We start from the raw sequence: 20903 nt of genomic DNA on the forward strand, positions 1-20903 counted from the left end.
TCTGCCCAATCAGAAGCGGGGTAAGGGGCGGGAGATTGGGCACAGTGGTGGCCAATCAGCAGCGGGGCGAGAGATGAGCATCTGCTGTGCCAATCAGAAGCGGGGCTGGTGATTGGTATTCACTTTGTCCAATGAGAAGCGCGGCAAGGGGCGGTTTATTGGGCAGCCTGTGTGCCCAACCAGAAACAGGGCAAGTGATTGGCATACACTCTGCCCAATCAGAGGCAGGGCAAGGGGCAGGTATTTGGCACCGCCTATACCCAATCAGAGGCGGGTTAAGGGGCGGATGATTGACATCCTAGTTGCCCAATCAAAGGCGCGGCAGCGTTGGCAGGAGCCAATGGGATTGGAAAGCCGGCAAGGACGCGGCGGTTGCCATGGCGAAGTGGGCGGGCAAGGAGGCCGCCCAGCGGAGGGAAGCGAGCGAGCCGGCCCGCCCGGTGGTTCGGGAGAGCGGCTGGGCGGCGCACTGTTAGCGGGAGAATGAGCCGCACACGGACACCGAGCGTCGGGCCGGACAGCGGCTGCCAGCCCGCAGGCCGCAGGCTTCTGAAGCGATCGAGTTAAAAAAAAAAATTAGCCGCTGTGAGAGAAGGAAGGAGCGAGAGAGAGAGCGAGAGAGAGAGAGAGAGAGCGAGAGAGGGGGATAGAAACAGACCTGAAGCCCGGCCGCAGGGGCCATGCCGATCCGGGGCCGAGGGAGGGCGGGGGCCGAGCGGCGCCTCCGGGATCCGACACCTCACTGAGGGGAAAGACCGAGAGAGAGCGCGAGCGGACAACCGCCCGGGGTCAGCGCGGGGTCAGGCCCGGGAGCCGCGCACGCGCACTCCCAGCCCCCCGCCCGCCACCGCCACCGCCACCGAAAGTTGTAGAGCGAGCACCGGGAGTGCCGCCTGCAGCTCCGCACCATCCCCCTGCACACCCCCATTGATTGGGTTCTTTTTTTTATTATTGTGCATCTTTTTAAAAAAAAAATCTGTTTAATTGTTTTATAAATTGCATTTTTCCCCCTCTCCTCCTCCCTTTTTTTTCCTGTTATTTTTTTTTAGCATTTTAAAATCTCGCCCCGTTAAGTTTTTTTTTTGCATTTGAAAGTCTCCCTCTTTTGTTTATCTTTTGCATTCTACAAATTGTTGCTTTTTAGAAAAAAAAAACTGAATTTGCAAGCTTCAAAAACATTTCAAGTTGCAATTTGGGGAAATGTTTCACTACTTTTAAATAAAAGTTTGCAATAAACTAAAGCCACTCGTTTATTTCCCCCTCAATTTTACCGCATTAATTTTGTTTTTGTTGCATTTGCTATTTTCTTGCAGTTACTTTATTTTGCATTTGCAAGTTCCCCCCCCCCACCCCAATTAGTTTTCTCTCTCTGCATTTGCAAGTCCCCCCCCTTCCCCCCCCCACAATTAGTTTTCTCTCTCTGCATTTGCAAGTTCCCCCCCCCACCCCAATTAGTTTTCTCTCTGCATTTGCAATACTTTTGTTGCATTATATTTTTTTGCAACGGTGGTGGTGCCGGCAGGGTGCGGGGAGATGTCCAAGTCTGCGGCCAAGGAGAAGAAGTCTTTCAGCAAGAAACTTTTCCGGCGAGGCTCGGCGCGCTCGGTGGGCGGCTTCATGAGCCGGGTGCTGAAGACCCTGTCCACCCTCTCGCACTTCGGCACCGAGGAGCCGGCCGACGACGAGAAGGACGACGGCGGCTTCAGGAGCTTCCGGGCGGCCGGGGCGGGCGCGGCCATGGGGGTGGGGATCGGGCTGGGGGCCGGGGTCTCGTCGGCCTCCTCCATCATCATGATGATGAGCGGCATCGACCCGTCCGCCGCCGCCGCCGGCCGCAGCCCCCCGCCTGACACCAGCAGCAGCAGCAGCGGCTGGCCGGCCCCCGGCCTGTCCGGCCTCAAGAACCACGGCAACACCTGCTTCATGAACGCCGTGCTGCAGTGCCTGAGCAACACCGAGCTCTTCGCCGAGTTCCTGGCCTTGGAGCAGTACCGGCAGCGGGCGAGCGGCGGGCCCGAGACCCCCGGGGGCAGCGGCGGAGGAGGAGGAGGGGGGTCGGGTGAGGCCCCGGCCCAGGAGGACAAGCCTTGCCCGTCCAACGGGGTTTTATTCCCGGCCCAGTGTCAGGCGGGCACGGGAGGAGAGGTGACCGAGCAGCTGGCTTCCTTGGTGCGGGCGCTGTGGACTTCCGAATACACCCCGCAGGTCAGCCGCGAGTTCAAGGTAGGACTGACTGCTGGGGAGCTCACTGAGCACCCCAACCCCCACCCTTTATACATACACACCCCCGCCTTCCCATACATACATACTCACCCCCAACACACACACTCACTCACTCACCCGCCCACCCACCCACAACACACACACACCCACCCACAACACACACACACTTACTCACCCACCCACAACACCCACCCACCCACAACACACACTTACTCACCCGCCCACCCACCCACAACACACACACACTTACTCACCCACCCACCCACAACACACACTCACTTACTCACCCACCCACAACACCCACCCACCCACAACACACACTCACTCACTCACCCACCCACAACACACACTCACTCACTCACCCACAACACCCACCCACCCACAACACACACTCACTCACCCACCCACAACACACACACACTCACTCACTCACCCACCCACAACACCCACCCACCCACAACACACACTCACTCACCCACCCACAACACCCACCCACAACACCCACCCACCCACAACACACACTCACTCACCCACCCACAACACACACACACTCACTCACTCACCCACCCACAACACCCACCCACCCACAACACACACTCACTCACCCACCCACAACACACACTCACTCACCCACCCACAACACACACACACTTACTCACCCACCCACAACACACACTCACTCACCCACCCACAACACACACACACTCACTCACTCACTCACAACACACACACTCACTCACTCACCAACACACACACTCACTCACTCACTCACCAACACACTCACTCACTCACTCACTCACCCACAACACACACTCACTCACTCACCCACAACACACACTCACTCACTCACCCACAACACACACTCACTCACTCACCCACAACACACACTCACTCACTCACCCACAACACTCACTCACTCACTCACTCACTCACTCACTCACTCACTCACTCACTCACTCACCCACAACACACACTCACTCACTCACTCACCCACAACACACTCACACTCACTCACCCCAACACACACACACACACACACACACTCACCCACCCACAACACACACACACTCACACTCACTCACCCCAACACACACACACACACACACACACACTCACCCCAACACACACACACTCACCCCCAACACACACACACACTCTGACCCCCAACACACACACTCACCCCCAACATACACACACACACACTCTGACCCCCAACACACACACACACACACACTCTGACCCCCAACACACACACTCTCTCACCCCCAACACACACACTCTCTCACCCCCAACACACACACACTCTCATCCCCAACACACACACACTCTCATCCCCAACACACACACACTCTCATCCCCAACACACACACACTCTCATCCCCAACACACACACACTCTCATCCCCAACACACACACTCTCACCCCCAACACACACACTCTCACCCCCAACACACACACACTCTCACCCCCAACACACACACACTCTCACCCCCAACACACACACACTCTCACCCCCAACACACACACACTCTCACCCCCAACACACACACACTCTCACCCCCAACACACACACTCTCACCCCCAACACACACACACTCTCACCCCCAACACACACACACTCTCACCCCCAACACACACACACTCTCACCCCCAACACACACACACTCTCACCCCCAACACACACACACTCTCACCCCCAACACACACACACTCTCACCCCCAACACACACACACTCTCACCCCCAACACACACACACTCTCACCCCCAACACACACACACTCTCACCCCCAACACACACACACTCTCACCCCCAACACACACACACTCTCACCCCCAACACACACACTCACTCACCCCAACACACACACTCACCCCCAACATACACACACACACACACTCTGACCCCCAACATACACACACACACACACTCTGACCCCCAACACACACACACACACACTCTGACCCCCAACACACACACACACTCTCTCTCACCCCCAACACACACACACTCTCACCCCCAACACACACACACTCTCACCCCCAACACACACACACTCTCACCCCCAACACACACACACTCTCACCCCCAACACACACACACTCTCACCCCCAACACACACACACTCTCACCCCCAACACACACACACTCTCACCCCCAACACACACACACTCTCACCCCCAACACACACACACTCTCACCCCCAACACACACACACTCTCACCCCCAACACACACACACTCTCACCCCCAACACACACACACTCTCACCCCCAACACACACACTCACTCACCCCAACACACACACTCACCCCCAACATACACACACACACACACACTCTGACCCCCAACACACACACACACACTTTCACTCCCAACACACACACACTCTCTCTCACCCCCAACACACACCCTCCCAATCCCGAGGAACTCCACCCAGGACCGGTGCCCATCTCCGGACATCCCCCCAATCCCCTGGGACCGGTGCCCATCTCAAGAAACCCCTCCTCCCCCCCACCCCCGGGACCGGTACCCATCTCCGGACAACCCCCATCCCCTGGGACCGGTGCCCATCTCAAGGAACCCCTTACCCCCAACCACCCAGGACCGGTGTCCATCTCCGGACACTTCCCCTGATGCCCTGGGACTGGTACCCATCTCAAGAACCCCCTTATCCCCCCCACCCCAGGACTGGTGCCCATCTCCAGATGGCCTGCCCCAGACCAGTGCCCATTTCAAGAACCCCATACTCCCCTGGATTGGTGCCCATCCTTGGTACCCCCCTCCCCAGGATTGGTGCCCATCTCCGGACACCCCGCCCTGGACCAGTGCCTGTTTGAAGAAGCTTCCCCCTCCCCCAGGATTGGGACTACTGCCCATTCAGTACAGCTCAGAGAAACTATCATCTAGGAAGAGTCAGGCTCTGTGTGCCTATTATCACAATAAGTCACAATTTTGAATCAGCGACAGCCAGCCTCTCCTCAGATTATTGAGGATTAACTGGTCAACAGTTTGTTGGGTTTTGGATTCACAGAAAGCTCAGGTATAGTTCCACTCTGCTTAAACTGCCTGGTCCTGATCCCAGTTCACCCGGTCAGGAGAGCGCTATTCATGTGATCAGTGTTGTGAGACTGAGCGACACAGCACCTTGCACTGCTCGCCTGCATTTTTGCTCCGGACCTTCCCAGTAAACGTCATCCTAACTAACCAGCACTACCAGAACAGATCATCTGGCCATTTACCTCATTCCTGGTTGTGGGACCATGCTGTTCACAAATTGGCTCCGGCATTTGCCTAAGTTACAACAGTGACTGAACTTCACATGTGATCCATTGGCTGTAACGTGCTTGGGACGTCCTGAGGTTATCCATTTTTGGGGGCAAAAACACGAAGGCAGAATATTATCTGAATGGCGGCAGATTAGGAAAAGGGGAGGTGCAACGAGACCTGGGTGTCATGGTTCATCAGTCATTGAAAGTTGGCATACAGGTACAGCAGGTGGTGAAGATGGCAAATGGTATGTTGGCCTTCATAGCTAGGGGATTTGCGTATAGGAGCAGGGAGGTCTTACTGAAGTTGTACAGGGCCTTGGTGAGGCCTCACCTGGACTATTGTGTTCAGTTTTGGTCTCATAATCTGAGGAAGGATGTTCTTGCTATTGAGGGAGTGCAGCGAAGGTTCACCAGACTGATTCCCGGGATGGCAGGACTGACATATGAGGAGAGACTGGATCAACTGGGCCTTTATTCACTGGAGTTTAGAAGGATGAGAGGAGATCTCATAGAAACATATAAGATTCTGACGGGACGGGACAGGTTAGATGCGGGTAGAATGTTCCTGATGTTGGGGAAGTCCAGAACCAGAGGACACAGTCTTAGGATAAGGGGTAGGCCATTTAGGACTGAGATGAGGAGAAACTTCTTCACTCAGAGTTGTGAACCTGTGGAATTCCCTACCGCAGAGAGTTGTTGAGGCCAGTTCATTGGATATATTCAAGAGCGAGTTGGATATGGCCCTTACGGCTAAAGGGATCAAGGGGTATGGAGAGAAAGCAGGAATGGGGTACTGAGGGAATGATCAGCCATGATCTTATTGAATGGTGGTGCAGGCTCGAATGGCCTACTCCTGCACCTATTTTCTATGTTTCTAGGACGTGATAGGCACTATATAAATGCAAATCTTTCATGTTAATCGTTTGGGACTGATTCTGCCCACCGCCCCCCCCCCCCCCCCCGCCAGGTGGAAAAGACATATCTATTTCTCTGAGAGTTTTTTGCTCCGGGTGCAGTGAAGGTGTTGGGAATGGAAGACCTCCCCCATTTTCTTTTATATCTGGAGCTAAACAAAGCTTCCCAAGTCCAGAAGATTTGTAATCTTTTGTGTAAATGCATAATAGGCAGCTTTGGAACATCAAAATAACTCGCTTGCAATCTTTCCATTTATGTGTGGTGGTTGAATCTGGCAGAACATTTTGTATGTAATCTGTGGAGCTGACGTACTTTCTGCAAATTCCTTGACCGTGTTGCCGTCTCCCAAAACAGTGCCCACCACTCCATGTTTGAACCCCCCCCCAATCAGGTTTCCGTCCCCCGCCACAGTACCGAAATGGTGCATATCACAGTCACAAAGCAAGCGCTGTACTCAGAACTCCTTCACGGCAAACAAGCCAAAGGTGGGCAGAGGAAACGTTACAAGGACACCCTCAAAGCCTCCCTGATAAAGTGCAACATCCCCACCGACACCTGGGAGTCCCTGGCCAAAGACCGCCCTAAGTGGAGGAAGTGCATCCGGGAGGGCGCTGAGCATCTCGAGTCTCATCGCCGAGAGCATGCAGAAACCAAGCGCAGGCAGCGGAAAGAGTGTGCGGCAAACCAGTCCCACCCTCCCCTTCCCTCAACCACTGTCTGTCCCACCTGTGACAGAGACTGTGGTTCTTGTATTGGACTGTTCAGCCACCTGAGAATTCATTTTAAGAGTGGAGCAAGTTTTCGATTCCGATGGACTGCCTATGATGATGAAATGACATCCTGTGTGACAGTGACCGTGGTAACCAATCCCTCCTCATCCTTTTTGCCCTGTCTGCAGGTTTTGACACGGTTGACCACACCATCGTCCTCCCAACACCGGCTAGCCGTCATCCAGCTGGTGGGACTGCACTTGCATTCTTATCTGTCCTGACTTAGCCAGAGAATCACCTGCAACGGCTTCTCTTCCTGCCTCCACATCGTTACCTCTGGTGCCCCCCAAGGATCTATCTTTGGCCCCCTCCTATTTCTCATCTACATGTTGCCCCTTGGCGACGTCATCCGGAAACAGCACATCAGTTTCCACATGTGCACTGACAACACTCGGCTCTACCTCACCACCACCTCTGTCAACCCCTCCACTGTCTATAAATTATTACATTGTTTGTCCGACATCCAGTTCTGGATGAGCAACTAAATATTGGGAAGTCAGAAGCCATTGTCTTCGGTCCCTGCCACCGACTCCATCCCTTTCCTTGGCAACTGTCTGAGGCTGAACCAGACTGTTTGCAACCTTGGTGTTGTATTTGAAAGAAAGACAGACTTGGATTTACATAGCGCCTTTCACGACCACCGGATGTCTCAAAAGTGCTTTACAACCAATGAAGTACTTTTGGAGTGTAGTCACTGTTGTAATGTGGGAAACACGGCAGCCAATTTGCGCACAGCAAGCTCCCACACACAGCGATGTAATAATGACCAGAGAATCTTTTTTTTTGTTATGTTGATTAGGGGTAAATATTGGCCAGGACACCGGGGATAACTCCCTGCTCTTCTTCAAAATAGTGCTATGGGATCTTTTACGTCCACCTAAGAGTACAGATGGGGTTTAACGTCTCATCCGAAAGATGGCACCTCCGACAGTGCGGCACTCCCTCAGCACTGCACTGGAGTGTCAGCCTAGAAATATGTGCTCAAATCCCTGGAGTGGGAACCGAGATGAGCTTCCGACCACATACCCGCGGTATCACTAAGACCGCCTATTTCCACCTCCATAACATCGCCCGTCTCCGCCCCTGCCTCAGCTCATCTGCTGAAACCCTCATCTATGCCATTGTTATCTCTTCCAAAACTATCCTGGCTGGCCTCCTATCTTCCACCCTCCATAAGCTTGAGCTCGTCCAAAACTCTGACCGTAACCTAACTTGCACCAAGTCCCGCTCACCATCACCCGTGCTAGCTCCCGGTTAAGCAATGCCTCCACTTTAAAATTCTCATCCTTGTTTTCAAATCCCTCCCTATCTCTCTAATCTCCTCCAGTCCTTCAACTCTCCGACATCTCTGCGCTCCTCCAATTCTGGCATCTTGAGTATCCCTGATTTTAATCGCTTTGTCGTTGGTGGTCGTGCCTTCAGCTGCCAAGCTCTGGAATTCCCTCCCTAAACTTCTCTACCTCTCTTTCCTCCTTTAAGATACTCCTTAAAACCCATGCTTTTGATCATCTGTCCTAATAGCTCCTTCTATGGTTCAGTGTCAACATTTTGTTTGATACGCTCCTTTAAAGCACCTTGGGACATTTTTCTGCATTGAAGGCACTATATAAATACAAGTTATTGCAAAACGCACCAGTCTCTTTGCCTGTAATCTTCCCATTGTGTTGTAAAATAATTTTCTTGGGAATTGTGCAATGATGTCATAAAGTTACTGCCTTAATCACTTACTCATACAAACCAGCACAGTGTAATGAGTACAGGATGTTATTCTGAGCATCTTCCTGTCACTGCTGCTTGGTTAAGAATTCCTGGTTGGGATTCGAATAGCAGCTACTTCACAAAGGAGCGGGCAGTCTGTGTGTCCAGGTCACACCGATAATCTGCTTGTATTGTAGTATTGGGCAGATTATTTATGTAAGATTATTCTTGCTGTGGTTTACAGCTGTATAGTTTGTGGTTGGCCAGTATGTCTGAAATCCAGCCTACTCTTTGAATGCAGGGCACTTAAACTCGACAGGATATAGTTCCGGAGTGTTAGTGCGTTGTCATAAAAATATTTTTGTCCTTGAGAGGGTAGAGAGCTCAGCAACCAAGACACAGCCACCTCAAGGGAATTTACACTGAGGAAAGGTTGAAGGAGATGTAAAATGACACCCATCACTGTGTGGGAGGAATGCTCAGGCGCTGCCCAACCCTGTGTGCTTTTGGCTCTGTACCCTGCATCAGCAGCCTGGTGTAAAGATTCCAGCTCCTTTTGGTGGAAAGCTGTTCTACAAATCATCTAATGTGTGGCTTCAGGGGTGAAGGGGAGGAGGTGAATTGCATTTGATCTCCGTCTCTCTTTCTGTACATGTTCTCTCTTGCTGCAAGCAGCTTGTTAAGTAACCTGTTTGAAACACTGCACCACATAGATAATGTGGCTGAACAGAAGCGATTGTTATCGCCTCTGCCTTCTGGTCTCCTGTGAGATCTTTTTCAATTCCGTCAGTCTCTCCTTTCTGGGTGTTGCTGGCAAATGCTTAGGAACGAGGAAAATGATGTGCTGCATTAAATACTCATTAACAGACCCAGTCAGATTTATTACTGGTCTGATAAGAAATTCACTAGAAATGTCTTTTTCACAGTGATGTTGAGATGCAAAGTACTTCCCTTACTGTAGCGTTACTAGCCAAATTGCAGCTTCACCATTCTAATATTGGCAATTAACTGGCAGCGCAACCCATGGTTCTGATCTGTGGGATGTTTACATTGACCCAGCGAATTCATGAAATAAGAATTGTTAATCCACTGCTTTGTTCAGTTGTGTGAAATACTATTCGAAAGTCCTTCGTGAGTTGCCCAAATCTTGAATGCTTGTTAGAGAGCAGCAGCGGGCTTGGCGGATAGCTCAGCTGGTCCCTCAGCCACATCGATCAGGAAGGTTACAGGTTTGAGTTAATGTGACATGGCTCAGTTGGTAGGGGCACTATAGTTTGCCTCTGCTGACCTCGAGTTGCTATGCTTGCTGCTCCTGATCACGGTCCACTTACCCCTGCTGGAAGTGTGCATATCTGGGCGTCATGTGGGGGACAGGACTGGGTTTTGAGTGCAATGTCCCTTGTGGTCAATTCTGTCAATGCTCACCACCTGCCTACACACAGGAAGAATGATGAGATTCTGGAGTGTGCCCAGCAGGCTGTATTCCAGCAAGGAGTTGGCTCCATTGGGAGAGGGCGAGGGCAGAACACAAGTGGAAAAGGAGGACCAAACAACTCTTCCTACCTCCCTCTCTGGCATCTGTTTCACTGATGCCACAAAGCAAAGCTTGAGATTAAACCGATGCTTTAAGTTTGCAGTCGGCTGTTTTTTGTGTGTAATGTACACTCAGCTGCCCATAAGTACTTGTTTGTTAAGGCAGTGGTGTTCGTACATTGGGAAGCTTGACTGTTGAAATGGCAAAGGCAGTGATGCAGAGCCTAAACGCACTTTGCTTCAGAGGGCACTCTTCTCTCACTGTCAGTGGTGTTCCCCAATGGCAGGTCACAGGCTGTAGATTATTCAGTGCAAAGGATGCCTGATTCTTTAGCCACCCATGGAACGCCAGTACTGCTGGTATTCGTGGCAAAAATACTGGCTAAAGGTGTGTGGAAAGCTGGATTTGTTCTCAAACTGGGACTAGGCCTATATTCTCTGGAGTTTAGAAGAATGAGAGGTGATCCCATTGAAACGGACAAAATTCTTACAGGGCTTGACAGGGTAGATGCAGGGAGGATGTTTCCCCCGGGCTGGGGAGTCTAGAACCAGGGGTCACAGTCTCGGGATAAGGGGTCGGCCATTAAGGACTGAGATGAGAAGAAACTTCTTCACTCAGAGGGTGGTGAATCTTTGGAATTCTCTGCCCCAGAGGGATATGGAGGCTCTGTCTTTGAGTATATTCACGAGAGATCGATAGATTTTTGAATATTAATCGAGGGATATGGGGATAATGCAGAAAATGGAGTTGAGGGAGAAGATCAGCCATTATCTCATTGACTGGCAGAGCAGGCTCGAGGGGCCAATTGGCCAACTCCCGCTCCTAATTTTTATGTAAACTGTAACATGATATTCAACACTTTTGGAGAATGAAGGCGATGTATTTTTCTCTCCTAAAGCTGCTGGTTCGGGTTGGGATCTGGTTCCACTGGTAGTGCCTGTCCCACCAAATCTCGTCCAAATGGCCATTTATCCTGTGCGAGCCGAGACGCTGATTTTGTTCCGCAGTTTGGTCCTTTTGGACGTTGTAGCAAAGCTTGACCCTGTCATCGCCTGCTTACATATCAGTTAGGAGCATTTTTAAAATGTATATTTAAACACGAGAATATGTAAAATGAAAAGAATATTCAGACTGAAAGGATTCATTGAAAGGGTTTATGAAGCAAATCTTACTCGACATTTTGCAAGCTTGGTCCCCTGAATCTATACTTGGAAAGGCCAGCAGTACAATCTGCAGGTTGAATTTCGAGATTCTGGAAACGATTTGGATTTGCTCAATCTCTTGTTCTAACCTTAACTGTAAAAAAAAAAATAAAAATAGATTTTTATTCTGTGCCTCTTGCAAAGTTGGTAGTGCAAGGGAGACTGACAGCTGATTGCTTTGTGCTGAGAAATAATGCTCTCACTGGATAAATGCTTTCGCTAATGGCTTCTAGCTGGGGAACGCTGTGGGCCAGCCTTAGTTCCTGGCATTCACAGCTTTGGCTATTACTGAAATGGTGTAGCCCTAAAGGTACAGATGTGTTTCCTACATTACTACAGTGACTACACTTCAAAAGTACTTAATTAGTTGTAAAGTGGTTTTGGACGTCCTGAGGTCATGAAAGGTGCTATCTAAATAAAACTATTGCTTTCTTTTTTATAATCCCCCGCCCACCACCGCATCAAAGAGTGACACCAAGCTGTCTCTGCATCACCCTCCCTCACAAGCTGTCCTGTGCCACTGGTCTCTGGGGCTGTTGGTGATTGTTCAGGTGACTGAGACCAGTCTTTTATGTGTGCAAGCAGCAGGCCAGATCTCCATTTGGAGGCACAGGACTGTGTTACATTTTTTAAAACTTCCTTTTTAAAAACTACTTGCTGCTTGTGGACCCTAAAAGACAAGACACTGAGTTGACACAGTGCATCATGCGTGCTTGCACTCTGAGACAGTTTTGTGTCTTGACACAAAGATGCTGTGTGGGACCGGCTCTGTATCTTTACTGGGGTGCTGGGAGCTCGTTCTTCCGGCAATAGTTTAGGAGTCGGCAAGAACGGGCTCTGTGCCCCTGTTGGCTAGGCGGCAGCAGGCAAGTTTGCTTTTGGTGATGCTGCGGGACTATGGGTGGGATTCCCTTGTCTGGAGTCAGCAACTCTGCAATGTAAAAGCTGAGGCACAGAGCATATTGATCGTATCAACACCCTCTGCTGGTATCAAAGTCTGATAACTGATGGATTCAGAGTGTAATTACAAGCTAATGATGGCTGGTGATACAGGACTTGACATAATTTAATTGGGTTTCTTTGTAATCGCTAATTATCAAGCTATTTGTCCCGAATTATCTGCCGAAGAATGCAGTGTAACGGTGATGGTCATAGCATGATGACCACAGTTGATTCTCGATCTCGCTACACCTTCCTCACACTAAATGACTTTGAGACCACCTGCAAAATTGTCTTAGCATCATAGAAATTTACAGCACAGAAGGAGACAATTTGGTCCATTGTGTCTTGTGCTGGCCAAAAAAGAGCTATCCAGCCTAATCCCACTTTCCAGTTCTCGATCCGTAGCCCTGCAGGTTACAGCACCTCAAGCGCACATCCAAGTACTTTTTAAATGTGATGAACATTTCTGCCTCTACCACCCTTTCAGGCAAAGTTCCAGACCCCCACCACCCTCTAGGTGAAGAAAGTTCTCAACTGCCCTCTAATCCTTCTACCAATTACTTACAATCTGACGAAAGGCCATTGACCTGAAACGTTAACTCTGTTTCTCTCTCCACAGATGCTGCCTGACCCGCTGAGTATTTCCAACATTTTCTGTTTTTATTTCAGACTTCCAGTATCTGCTTTTGTAGTTTAAATCTATGCCCCCTGGTTATTGACCCCTCTGTTGAGGAAAATAGATCTTTCCTATCCACTCTGTCTGGGCCCCTCATAATTTCATACACCTCAATTAAATCTCCCTTTAGCCTCTTCTGTTCCAAAGAAAACAGACCCAGCCTATCTAATCTTTCCTCATAGCTAAAATTCTCCAGTCCTGGCAATATCCTTGTAAATCTCCTCTGTACCCTCTTTAGTGCAATCACATCTTTCCTGTCAATCACATCTTTCCTGTAATGTGGTGACCAGAACTGCACGCAGTACTCTAAAACTGTGGCCTAACTAGTGTTTTATACAGTTCAAACGTAACCTCCCTGCACTTGTATTCTATGCCTCGGCTAATTATGATAAGTATTATAACTCTATTCCATGTACCCTTTGAGTTTTAAGGCTATGTTACTGTAACTAAGATAACTGGATTATATTCTTTAGTTCATTTCACAGGGTTTGTTCAGACTTGTTCAGTGACAATTGCATGTCATGGGTGGAGGGACACTTTTTTCAAGAGCAGTATTTGCTCTGGAATTTGTGCATTGGGACATTTTATACACTAAAGGCACTATATAAATGCAAGTTGTGGAAATGTTTACTTTTGAAAACTGCAAGTGGCCTTTGGTATGAGCAGTTGTTACTGACTCTTCAGATGTTCTAGGCTGAAATTGTATATTTCTATTTGGAGTCCTAATTGCTGTGTGGTTGTTTAATGCTGTAGAATCTGGCATTTGAAGGCAGCAGTGTGATCTGAGTGGGTGTTTGGAGGAGGGGGTATTATGAGGGTTGGCTCTAACAACCCTCAATTTCAGGATATGATATAATTCTCTAATTCCATTGGCATTATGTCTAGGAACTTCCATTAGTTTCTATTTTAGCTTCAGTTACAGTCATTAACTCATTAGTGGTGAAGACCAGAGCACATTAAGTGGCAGCTGCCTTGGAGCATGTTGCAGGTTTGGGACACAATTGAGGGGAGGTGTTTTTTCAGATTTTGCATGCTGAGACACAGCAGTAACTGTTGTAACCCATAGTTTGGTCTGTTCAAAATGCTGTGCATGTGTGGTAATACTTAACATACAGCTCACTTGGTGATTTCGTCCTGTGACCATACTTCTCCTGTATTGTGATACTTTGTTCCACCGGTACGCTCGCGGCCTTCTGCGAGAGGTGGGCGCCGGAGGGACTGGAGTGCATCGTTACCCCCGGCAACCAAATTTTAATTTGATTTTATGTTTTAAAGTTTAATTTGTTTTAATTGCCGATGTTTTTTAGTGTCCCCCTCCCCTTTTATAGGGGGCACTTGGAAAAAAAATATAATTTTAGTACCCCCAAAAAAAAAAATACAAAAAACCCCCAAAAAAACAAAAAAAAAGGGCCTTGAAACTGTTTGGTGTGTCCCCCAGATCGGGGGGGCACGGATTAATGTTTTTGTTTCCTCCCAAAAGAGTTGTGATACTTTGTCTGCTTTGGAGAGGAGGATGACCAGCTAATCTGTTTTAGTGGTGTTGGTTGAACGTTAAATATTGGGAACGACATCGGGAGCACACCCCTTCTCTTTTGATCTTTTACACCCACTTCAGCAGGCTGATGCGGTATCGGTTTAACAGCTCATCTGAAAAACAATTCCTCCGACAGTGCAGCGTTCCCTCACTGCCGCCCCTCCGACAGTGCGGCGCCTCCTCCGTGCCGCCCCTCCGACAGTGCGGCGCTCCCTCACTGCCGCCCCTCCGACAGTGCAGCGCCTCCTCCGTGCCGCCCCTCCGACAGTGCGGCGCTCCCTCACTGCCGCCCCTCCGACAGTGCGGCGCCTCCTCCGTGCCGCCCCTCCGACAGTGCGGCGCTCCCTCACTGCCGCCCCTCCGACAGTGCGGCGCTCCCTCACTGCCGCCCCTCCGACAGTGCGGCGCCTCCTCCGTGCCGCCCCTCCGACAGTGCAGTACTCCCTCAGTACCGCCCCTCCGACAGTGCGGCGCTCCTTCACTGCCGACAGTGCGGCGCTCCCTCACTGCCGCCCCTCCGACAGTGCGGCGCCTCCTCCGTGCCGCCCCTCCAACAGTGCAGTACTCCCTCAGTACCGCCCCTCCGACAGTGCGGCACTCCCTCACTGCCGCACCTCCGACAGTGCGGCGCTCCCTCACTGCCGCCCCTCCGACAGTGCAGTACTCCCTCAGTACCGCCCCTCCGACAGTGCAGTACTCCCTCAGTACCGGTACTAGAACATTGACATGGATTGTGAAGTCCTGAGGAGGGGCTCAAACCACATCCCTCTGACTCAGACTAGTGTGTTGCAAAGCGATTGTGTTACCTTGTGGTTGGATTATGTTTATGGGCATAGAGTCAAAAGTGATTGGGTCATAACCTTTGAGATTACAGCTATTGGAGTGTGAGTAACTGTTGATCAAACCCTCGCAGGGAAGCAACCTGTAATCCACCAGGAATGTGGTTTTAATGACATTCTAAAATTGCCAAAAGGGTGTACATTTCCTGGGTGCTTCATTTCCACTGAACAGCATGATGGAATATTTTCTTTAAATGCTGTGGGTGGCAGGTCAAAACCTATCATACAGGAATAAATGAGAGCTTGCAGGCTGAGACATGCAGCAGGTGATTGAAACAGACTTGCCTCCTCATGTCTCCCCAATGTCTCAGTGCTTCAATATAATGCCAAAAAGTATTGTTGTCGGCAGTTTCCCTGCACAGCAAGATCCCACAAATAGCAGTGAGCTGACTGGCTCGTTGGGCTGCTTCTGCTTGTATTTGTGAAAAAGACCATAAGCTTCTCCCTGCCTCAACATCTGGTGACCACCTGAGCAGCTTTTTGAGCGTCCCCCCTCTGTAAACCAGAGCTCATTCAAATCTCTGCTGCCCGTATCCTAACCAATACCAAGTCCTGTTCACACTTTGCTCGCTGACCTACATTAGCTCCTGGTCGGAGAGTGATGGATTTTTAATCCTCTCCATTTCCTTGTTTATCTTTGAGAAGAGGTGGTTAAGGGGAGATTTAATAGTTTTTCAAAATTATGAAGCGGTTTGATAGAGTACATAAGAAGGAACTGTTTCCACTGGTGGGAGGGTCGATACCAGAGCGCACAGATTTAAGAAAATTGGCAAAAGAGCCGAGATGAGGAGAAATGTTTTTATGCGGCAAGTTATGATGATCTGGAATGCACTTCCTGAAAGGGCGGTGGGAGCAGGTTCAGTAGTAACTTTCAAAAGTGAATTGGAAACATTTACATAGGTACGGGGAAAGGGATGAGAAGAAAAGATGTGGGACTAATTGGATAGCTCTTTCAAAGTGCCGGCACAGACACAATGGCCCGAATAACGACCTCCTGTGCTGCGTCATTCTATGATTCAATGCTTACTTGTGAAAGGAAAACTGGGGGTTTGCAATGTTCCCTATTTTGCAGTGCCCGAACAGCGGTTCCAGAGCTTCATGGAGGAGCCCATAATAATGAATTCTGTAAAAATGAAGCCCCCTATTTTTTTATATTGGAGTCATATTCTTAAGTGCAGTCACTATGGCTTCTGAGTCACAAGCATCGGTTATTATTGGCTAAGGAAGCAATGCATTCATTGCATCAAAAATATAGGGCATGATGACCACAATAATTGGTGCCAAGTAGACCATTTACTCTTGCCTTACAGTTGGGTTGTGTATGGGCACTGTGAGGGGCCAATTGTGTGGCTAATTATGTCCACAGGCTGTCTCCCTATCTCGCAAGCAGCTCAAGGCTGGACAGTTACTCTGACCCCCACTGGAGGGTGATGGTTGGGAAATTTGGATGAACTTATCCAGAGGATTATCGAGAAGGAGCTGAACTGGATTTGGTGATTGCCATCTATGAGGAAGGAACTCTGAAGTTGTGGTATTGTTTATTCGGGAGAAGTATTTGACTGTGTGCACTGACTGGGGGAATCAGATACAATAAAAATACAGTGATCTGTCACTTGGTATTTCTTTCCAGGTTTCCTGCTTTAACAGTTAGTAGCAGGTCGGGAGTATAAAGAGCTGGACTGTGGGCCCTTCGACATCGTGGGCCACCTCGACCTGCGAGAGGACACCACCGCAGGTCGGGTGTATAAGAGCTGGAGCAAGCCACTACAGCTTCCAGCGCAAGTCGTCCCAAGTGTGCGATGACTTTGAGGTGGGCAACTGGGTGACGTCATCAAGGCCCAGGTCGCCGGTGCGCAGGAACATCGACGGGGCCCAGGCACAGCGGAGGAGCGGGAAGGTCGGGGCAGATGAGTGACAGGAAATCGTGGCGGAGGTACGGTGAATGATTGAAGGCAGTAGAGCAGTGAGAGATCGTGACCGAGATGTGACGAGATGAGCTGTGAGAGATCGTGTCGGAAGTGCAGTGAATGTTTTGTGGCGAAGGAGCGACGAATGTTTGTTGCGGCAAATGAAGGTGCAGGGCCTAGAAGAGCCCAGGGGCAGCACGGGCCAGCCCACATGTGTGCGCACTCGGTCTGTGCAGCAGAGCAGGTCTCCAGTCGTCCTGCATTACCCTTGCCCTTGTCTCTGTCAAGCCCGTGTGGTTGCTGATATGCAACAGTCACCACATGTTGAATTGAAATCCACGCACAGGCATCTTCCACCCCTGGAGTTCAGGACTGGAATATTGGGTCCTCCATTGAGACATCTGTGAACTCATCCCTTTTAGAAACATAGAAACATAGAAAATAGGTGCAGGAGTAGGTCATTCGGCCCTTCGAGCCTGCACCACCATTCAATGAGTTCATGGCTGAAGCAAGTCATCCTCGTTCGAGGGACCACCTATGATGATGGGTAGCTGTTGATGTGTCAGTGAATTAGCAAATAAAGCTTGGCTGTGAGTGTTGGGGAAGGTTTATAGAGGATTTAAGGAGTGGCACTATTCCCAGTGGACAGAACCCCCGACTGTTGTTACATCGTGGTTTGAAGTAAGGTTAATGATATGTTTCCAAAGCACTTGATTGAAGGCACAAACCAGCTGTAAATATTTCCTCCTCCCTTTCGCTTCCCCAGTAAAGCTGCTGCCTCCGGCTGGGGTGGGTGACTGCTGTTCAGCTGGCTGCTGCCGGTGGTTATCTGCCCATAGGAGGGCTTGGAGTCCTCACGGTGTCAGCTCGAGGTTAGCAAGCCGCTAACAGTATGGGCAGCCCGGACTCTTGCGATTCTCTTGGTCCTGGGGAGAGAGCGAAGCAAAAGCTGAACTTCTCCGCAGGATTTGCCCCAGCCCAGTGGAGTGAGAACTCTGGTGGTGTTGAATTGCTCAGGTGACATTCTTGTGATTCTTGCAAGGTTAGGACCATAGTATTCAGCAGTGTCTCTGATGATCTGTACTTATTCCTGCGCCCTTCAGTTGTTTTCCTAAATAGATTTCCATCAAGGTTTTTTCAAAGCTAACAAATCAACATAACATTAATTGCGGGAAAATATCTCCTTATCTCTCTTTTCGTTTGCCACTTTTGTACTCGTGCCCTTGGGTTCTATTCATTTAATTAACGATTCCGTCCCATTCTTTTAGCATCTTAAAGATTAGTCTTTGCACCCCTCCCCCATAGACGTTCTCCAAAGAAACGTTTTTTTAGCCCAATTTTGAGTTTCTGAAACCCCTCTCATATCTGGGGTTTTGACAAGCCAAGCGGCCAAAATTCACCCCACTATTCTAAAGTGTCTCCAGCCTTTAACTGGGGCTTGAGAAACTTTGATTGCAGGATTTTTTATTTGGAGGAGAGGGGTGGAGATTAGAGCAAGTGTTTGTGGTGTGACATTCTGTGACGTTTCCTGCATGTGGGGCCATTCGCTGCCCAAGTATTGCAATTTTGCATGAAACATCCTCAAGGCAATGAAAGTGCCAGTTTCTAATCAGGCAAATTGATAACCAGTCACTTGCCTTGATTAAGGTTTTGGTCTGGTTGAGTTTTTCTTGTGGCCTCACTTCCTGAGATGGAACAGTTTGCTGATTGATCCAACTCTGCAGGATCGGGAGTTGTCCCACTGCCATGTTCACCATGTCAAGTCCCTTTTTGAAGGAGTCGAGGTCATGTCTGTTCATGTTCCTACTGAGGCAGCCGATTCTGCTGGAGTTTGGGACTGACTCTTTTGTCTGTCAGATGAAACCAACTTGAATCATTTTAAAGGATAGTGTTCCAGAGTTTGAGTGGTCGCCAATGGTGAAGAGACAGGGGGTGTCTAGAGTGGACTCGTGTTAGAGGAGCAAGGGGGACAAGCTGGGCCATAGGGCTAAGAAGATATTTAACACAAATTGAAAATGTTGTGCTTGTTCACACCCTATCTCGACCCCTACAAGTTGCGATTAATGTTTGGTGATTTTTCACTATCTATTTTTCCTGATATATGAACTGTTTTTATGCAAAATTCCTCCCCTGGATGGTAGGTTTTCACACTGGGGTGGGGCTTGTGGGTTCAGGGGGTTTGTGAGGGGGAAATCAGAACATCAGCAAGGGCTGTTAAATGTTTAGCTATCTGGAGTGAGATATACCATGTGGAGTGTGTCCTGTATTCTCTATTTGTTGGTTCACAATCACGTTATTTTTGTTGCTGCACACTAATCTAACAGAAAAGTGCACCAATCGCACTGTTATTGTGGGAAGTTGGGACAAAGACTCCCCAGGACGTGTGGATATTTCCAGGGGTCCCTGAGAGGATGCCAGTATTTGCAGTGGGCCCCCACACAAATATTTGAAAAGTGTTGGTGCGGATCAGGGATCAGGGATGGATTGGAGATGTTGCACTATAACCAGAGAGGTGAAATCGGCAAGTGTCTGAGCTATTGCTTGCCCTGTTCTTCTTCTCTTTCCCCCCCCCCCCCACCCCCGCCTTCTGTCTTTGTGGAAATTAGACTTTTGCTCAGTACGTCTGCAGGATACAAGAATTTGCTTTGTGGGGAATTGTGGACATGAACGAGCATCCAACTGCTCATGTGCTGTGCACCATTTTTAACAAATGAACATTATCGGTGCTCGTCTTTCTGTCGAGTGTTTTTGTTTAAACTGCGAGTACCGATGACCTCACTGGGGAAGTAATGCATTGGAAGAGTTCCTCGGGCTGATTTTAACTTGCATGGTTGAAACTGGAACACCCTTGGGTAATGATTTATCTCACTGGTGTTAATTTAGCTTCCTGGCACAGTTACCAACCAGGTGCTTGAATGATGGCATTAAAATAAAATATTACCGATAAATAGGAGGATTGGTTCATTATTCTGTATCATTCTTTTACAAAAATAAATCTGAACTGTTGATGGCAGTAATGTGAAATGCAAATTGTTGATTGTGCTTCATTTTTGGAGGTTGAGTTCGACATGAAATTATCCACAATCCACCCTGTGTGAACCACGCTAACTAGACATGATTTGGGATTTAACACGCCAGCGTCTATTTAAAAACATGTCATTAGCACCCAGTGCTGCTTCAGAGCAAATTTGATCTTTTCTCTCTCTGTCCCATTCTCTCCCTCCTACCCACAACCTCACTGGATCCGCCCTTTGTATTTACCATTGCATAATTTCAACATAAATGTAATATTTCTTAATTGGTGGGTTTGCACACATGTCGACACAGGCATTTTCTATCCCGTAAATGTGTGCCTGCTGAGTGCAAACAATATCATCCAGGTCATTTCACTCA

At 49.3% G+C, this 20903-nt stretch overlaps 1 protein-coding gene across 1 annotated transcript in view; it reads left to right on the forward strand.

Moving 5' to 3' along the window:
* Positions 1-1162: 1162 nt before the first annotated feature.
* usp31 (ubiquitin specific peptidase 31) overlaps positions 1163-20903 on the forward strand; it is a 93738-nt gene continuing 73997 nt past the window's right edge. Inside the window, exon 1 of the mRNA XM_070901454.1 lies at positions 1163-2223. Coding sequence (XP_070757555.1) covers positions 1534-2223 — 690 coding nt within the window. The 5' untranslated portion in view covers positions 1163-1533. The remainder of the gene's footprint in view (positions 2224-20903) is intronic.

Source organism: Pristiophorus japonicus, chromosome 15, assembly GCF_044704955.1.
Source record: "Pristiophorus japonicus isolate sPriJap1 chromosome 15, sPriJap1.hap1, whole genome shotgun sequence".
Classification (NCBI taxonomy): Eukaryota; Metazoa; Chordata; class Chondrichthyes; family Pristiophoridae; genus Pristiophorus; species Pristiophorus japonicus.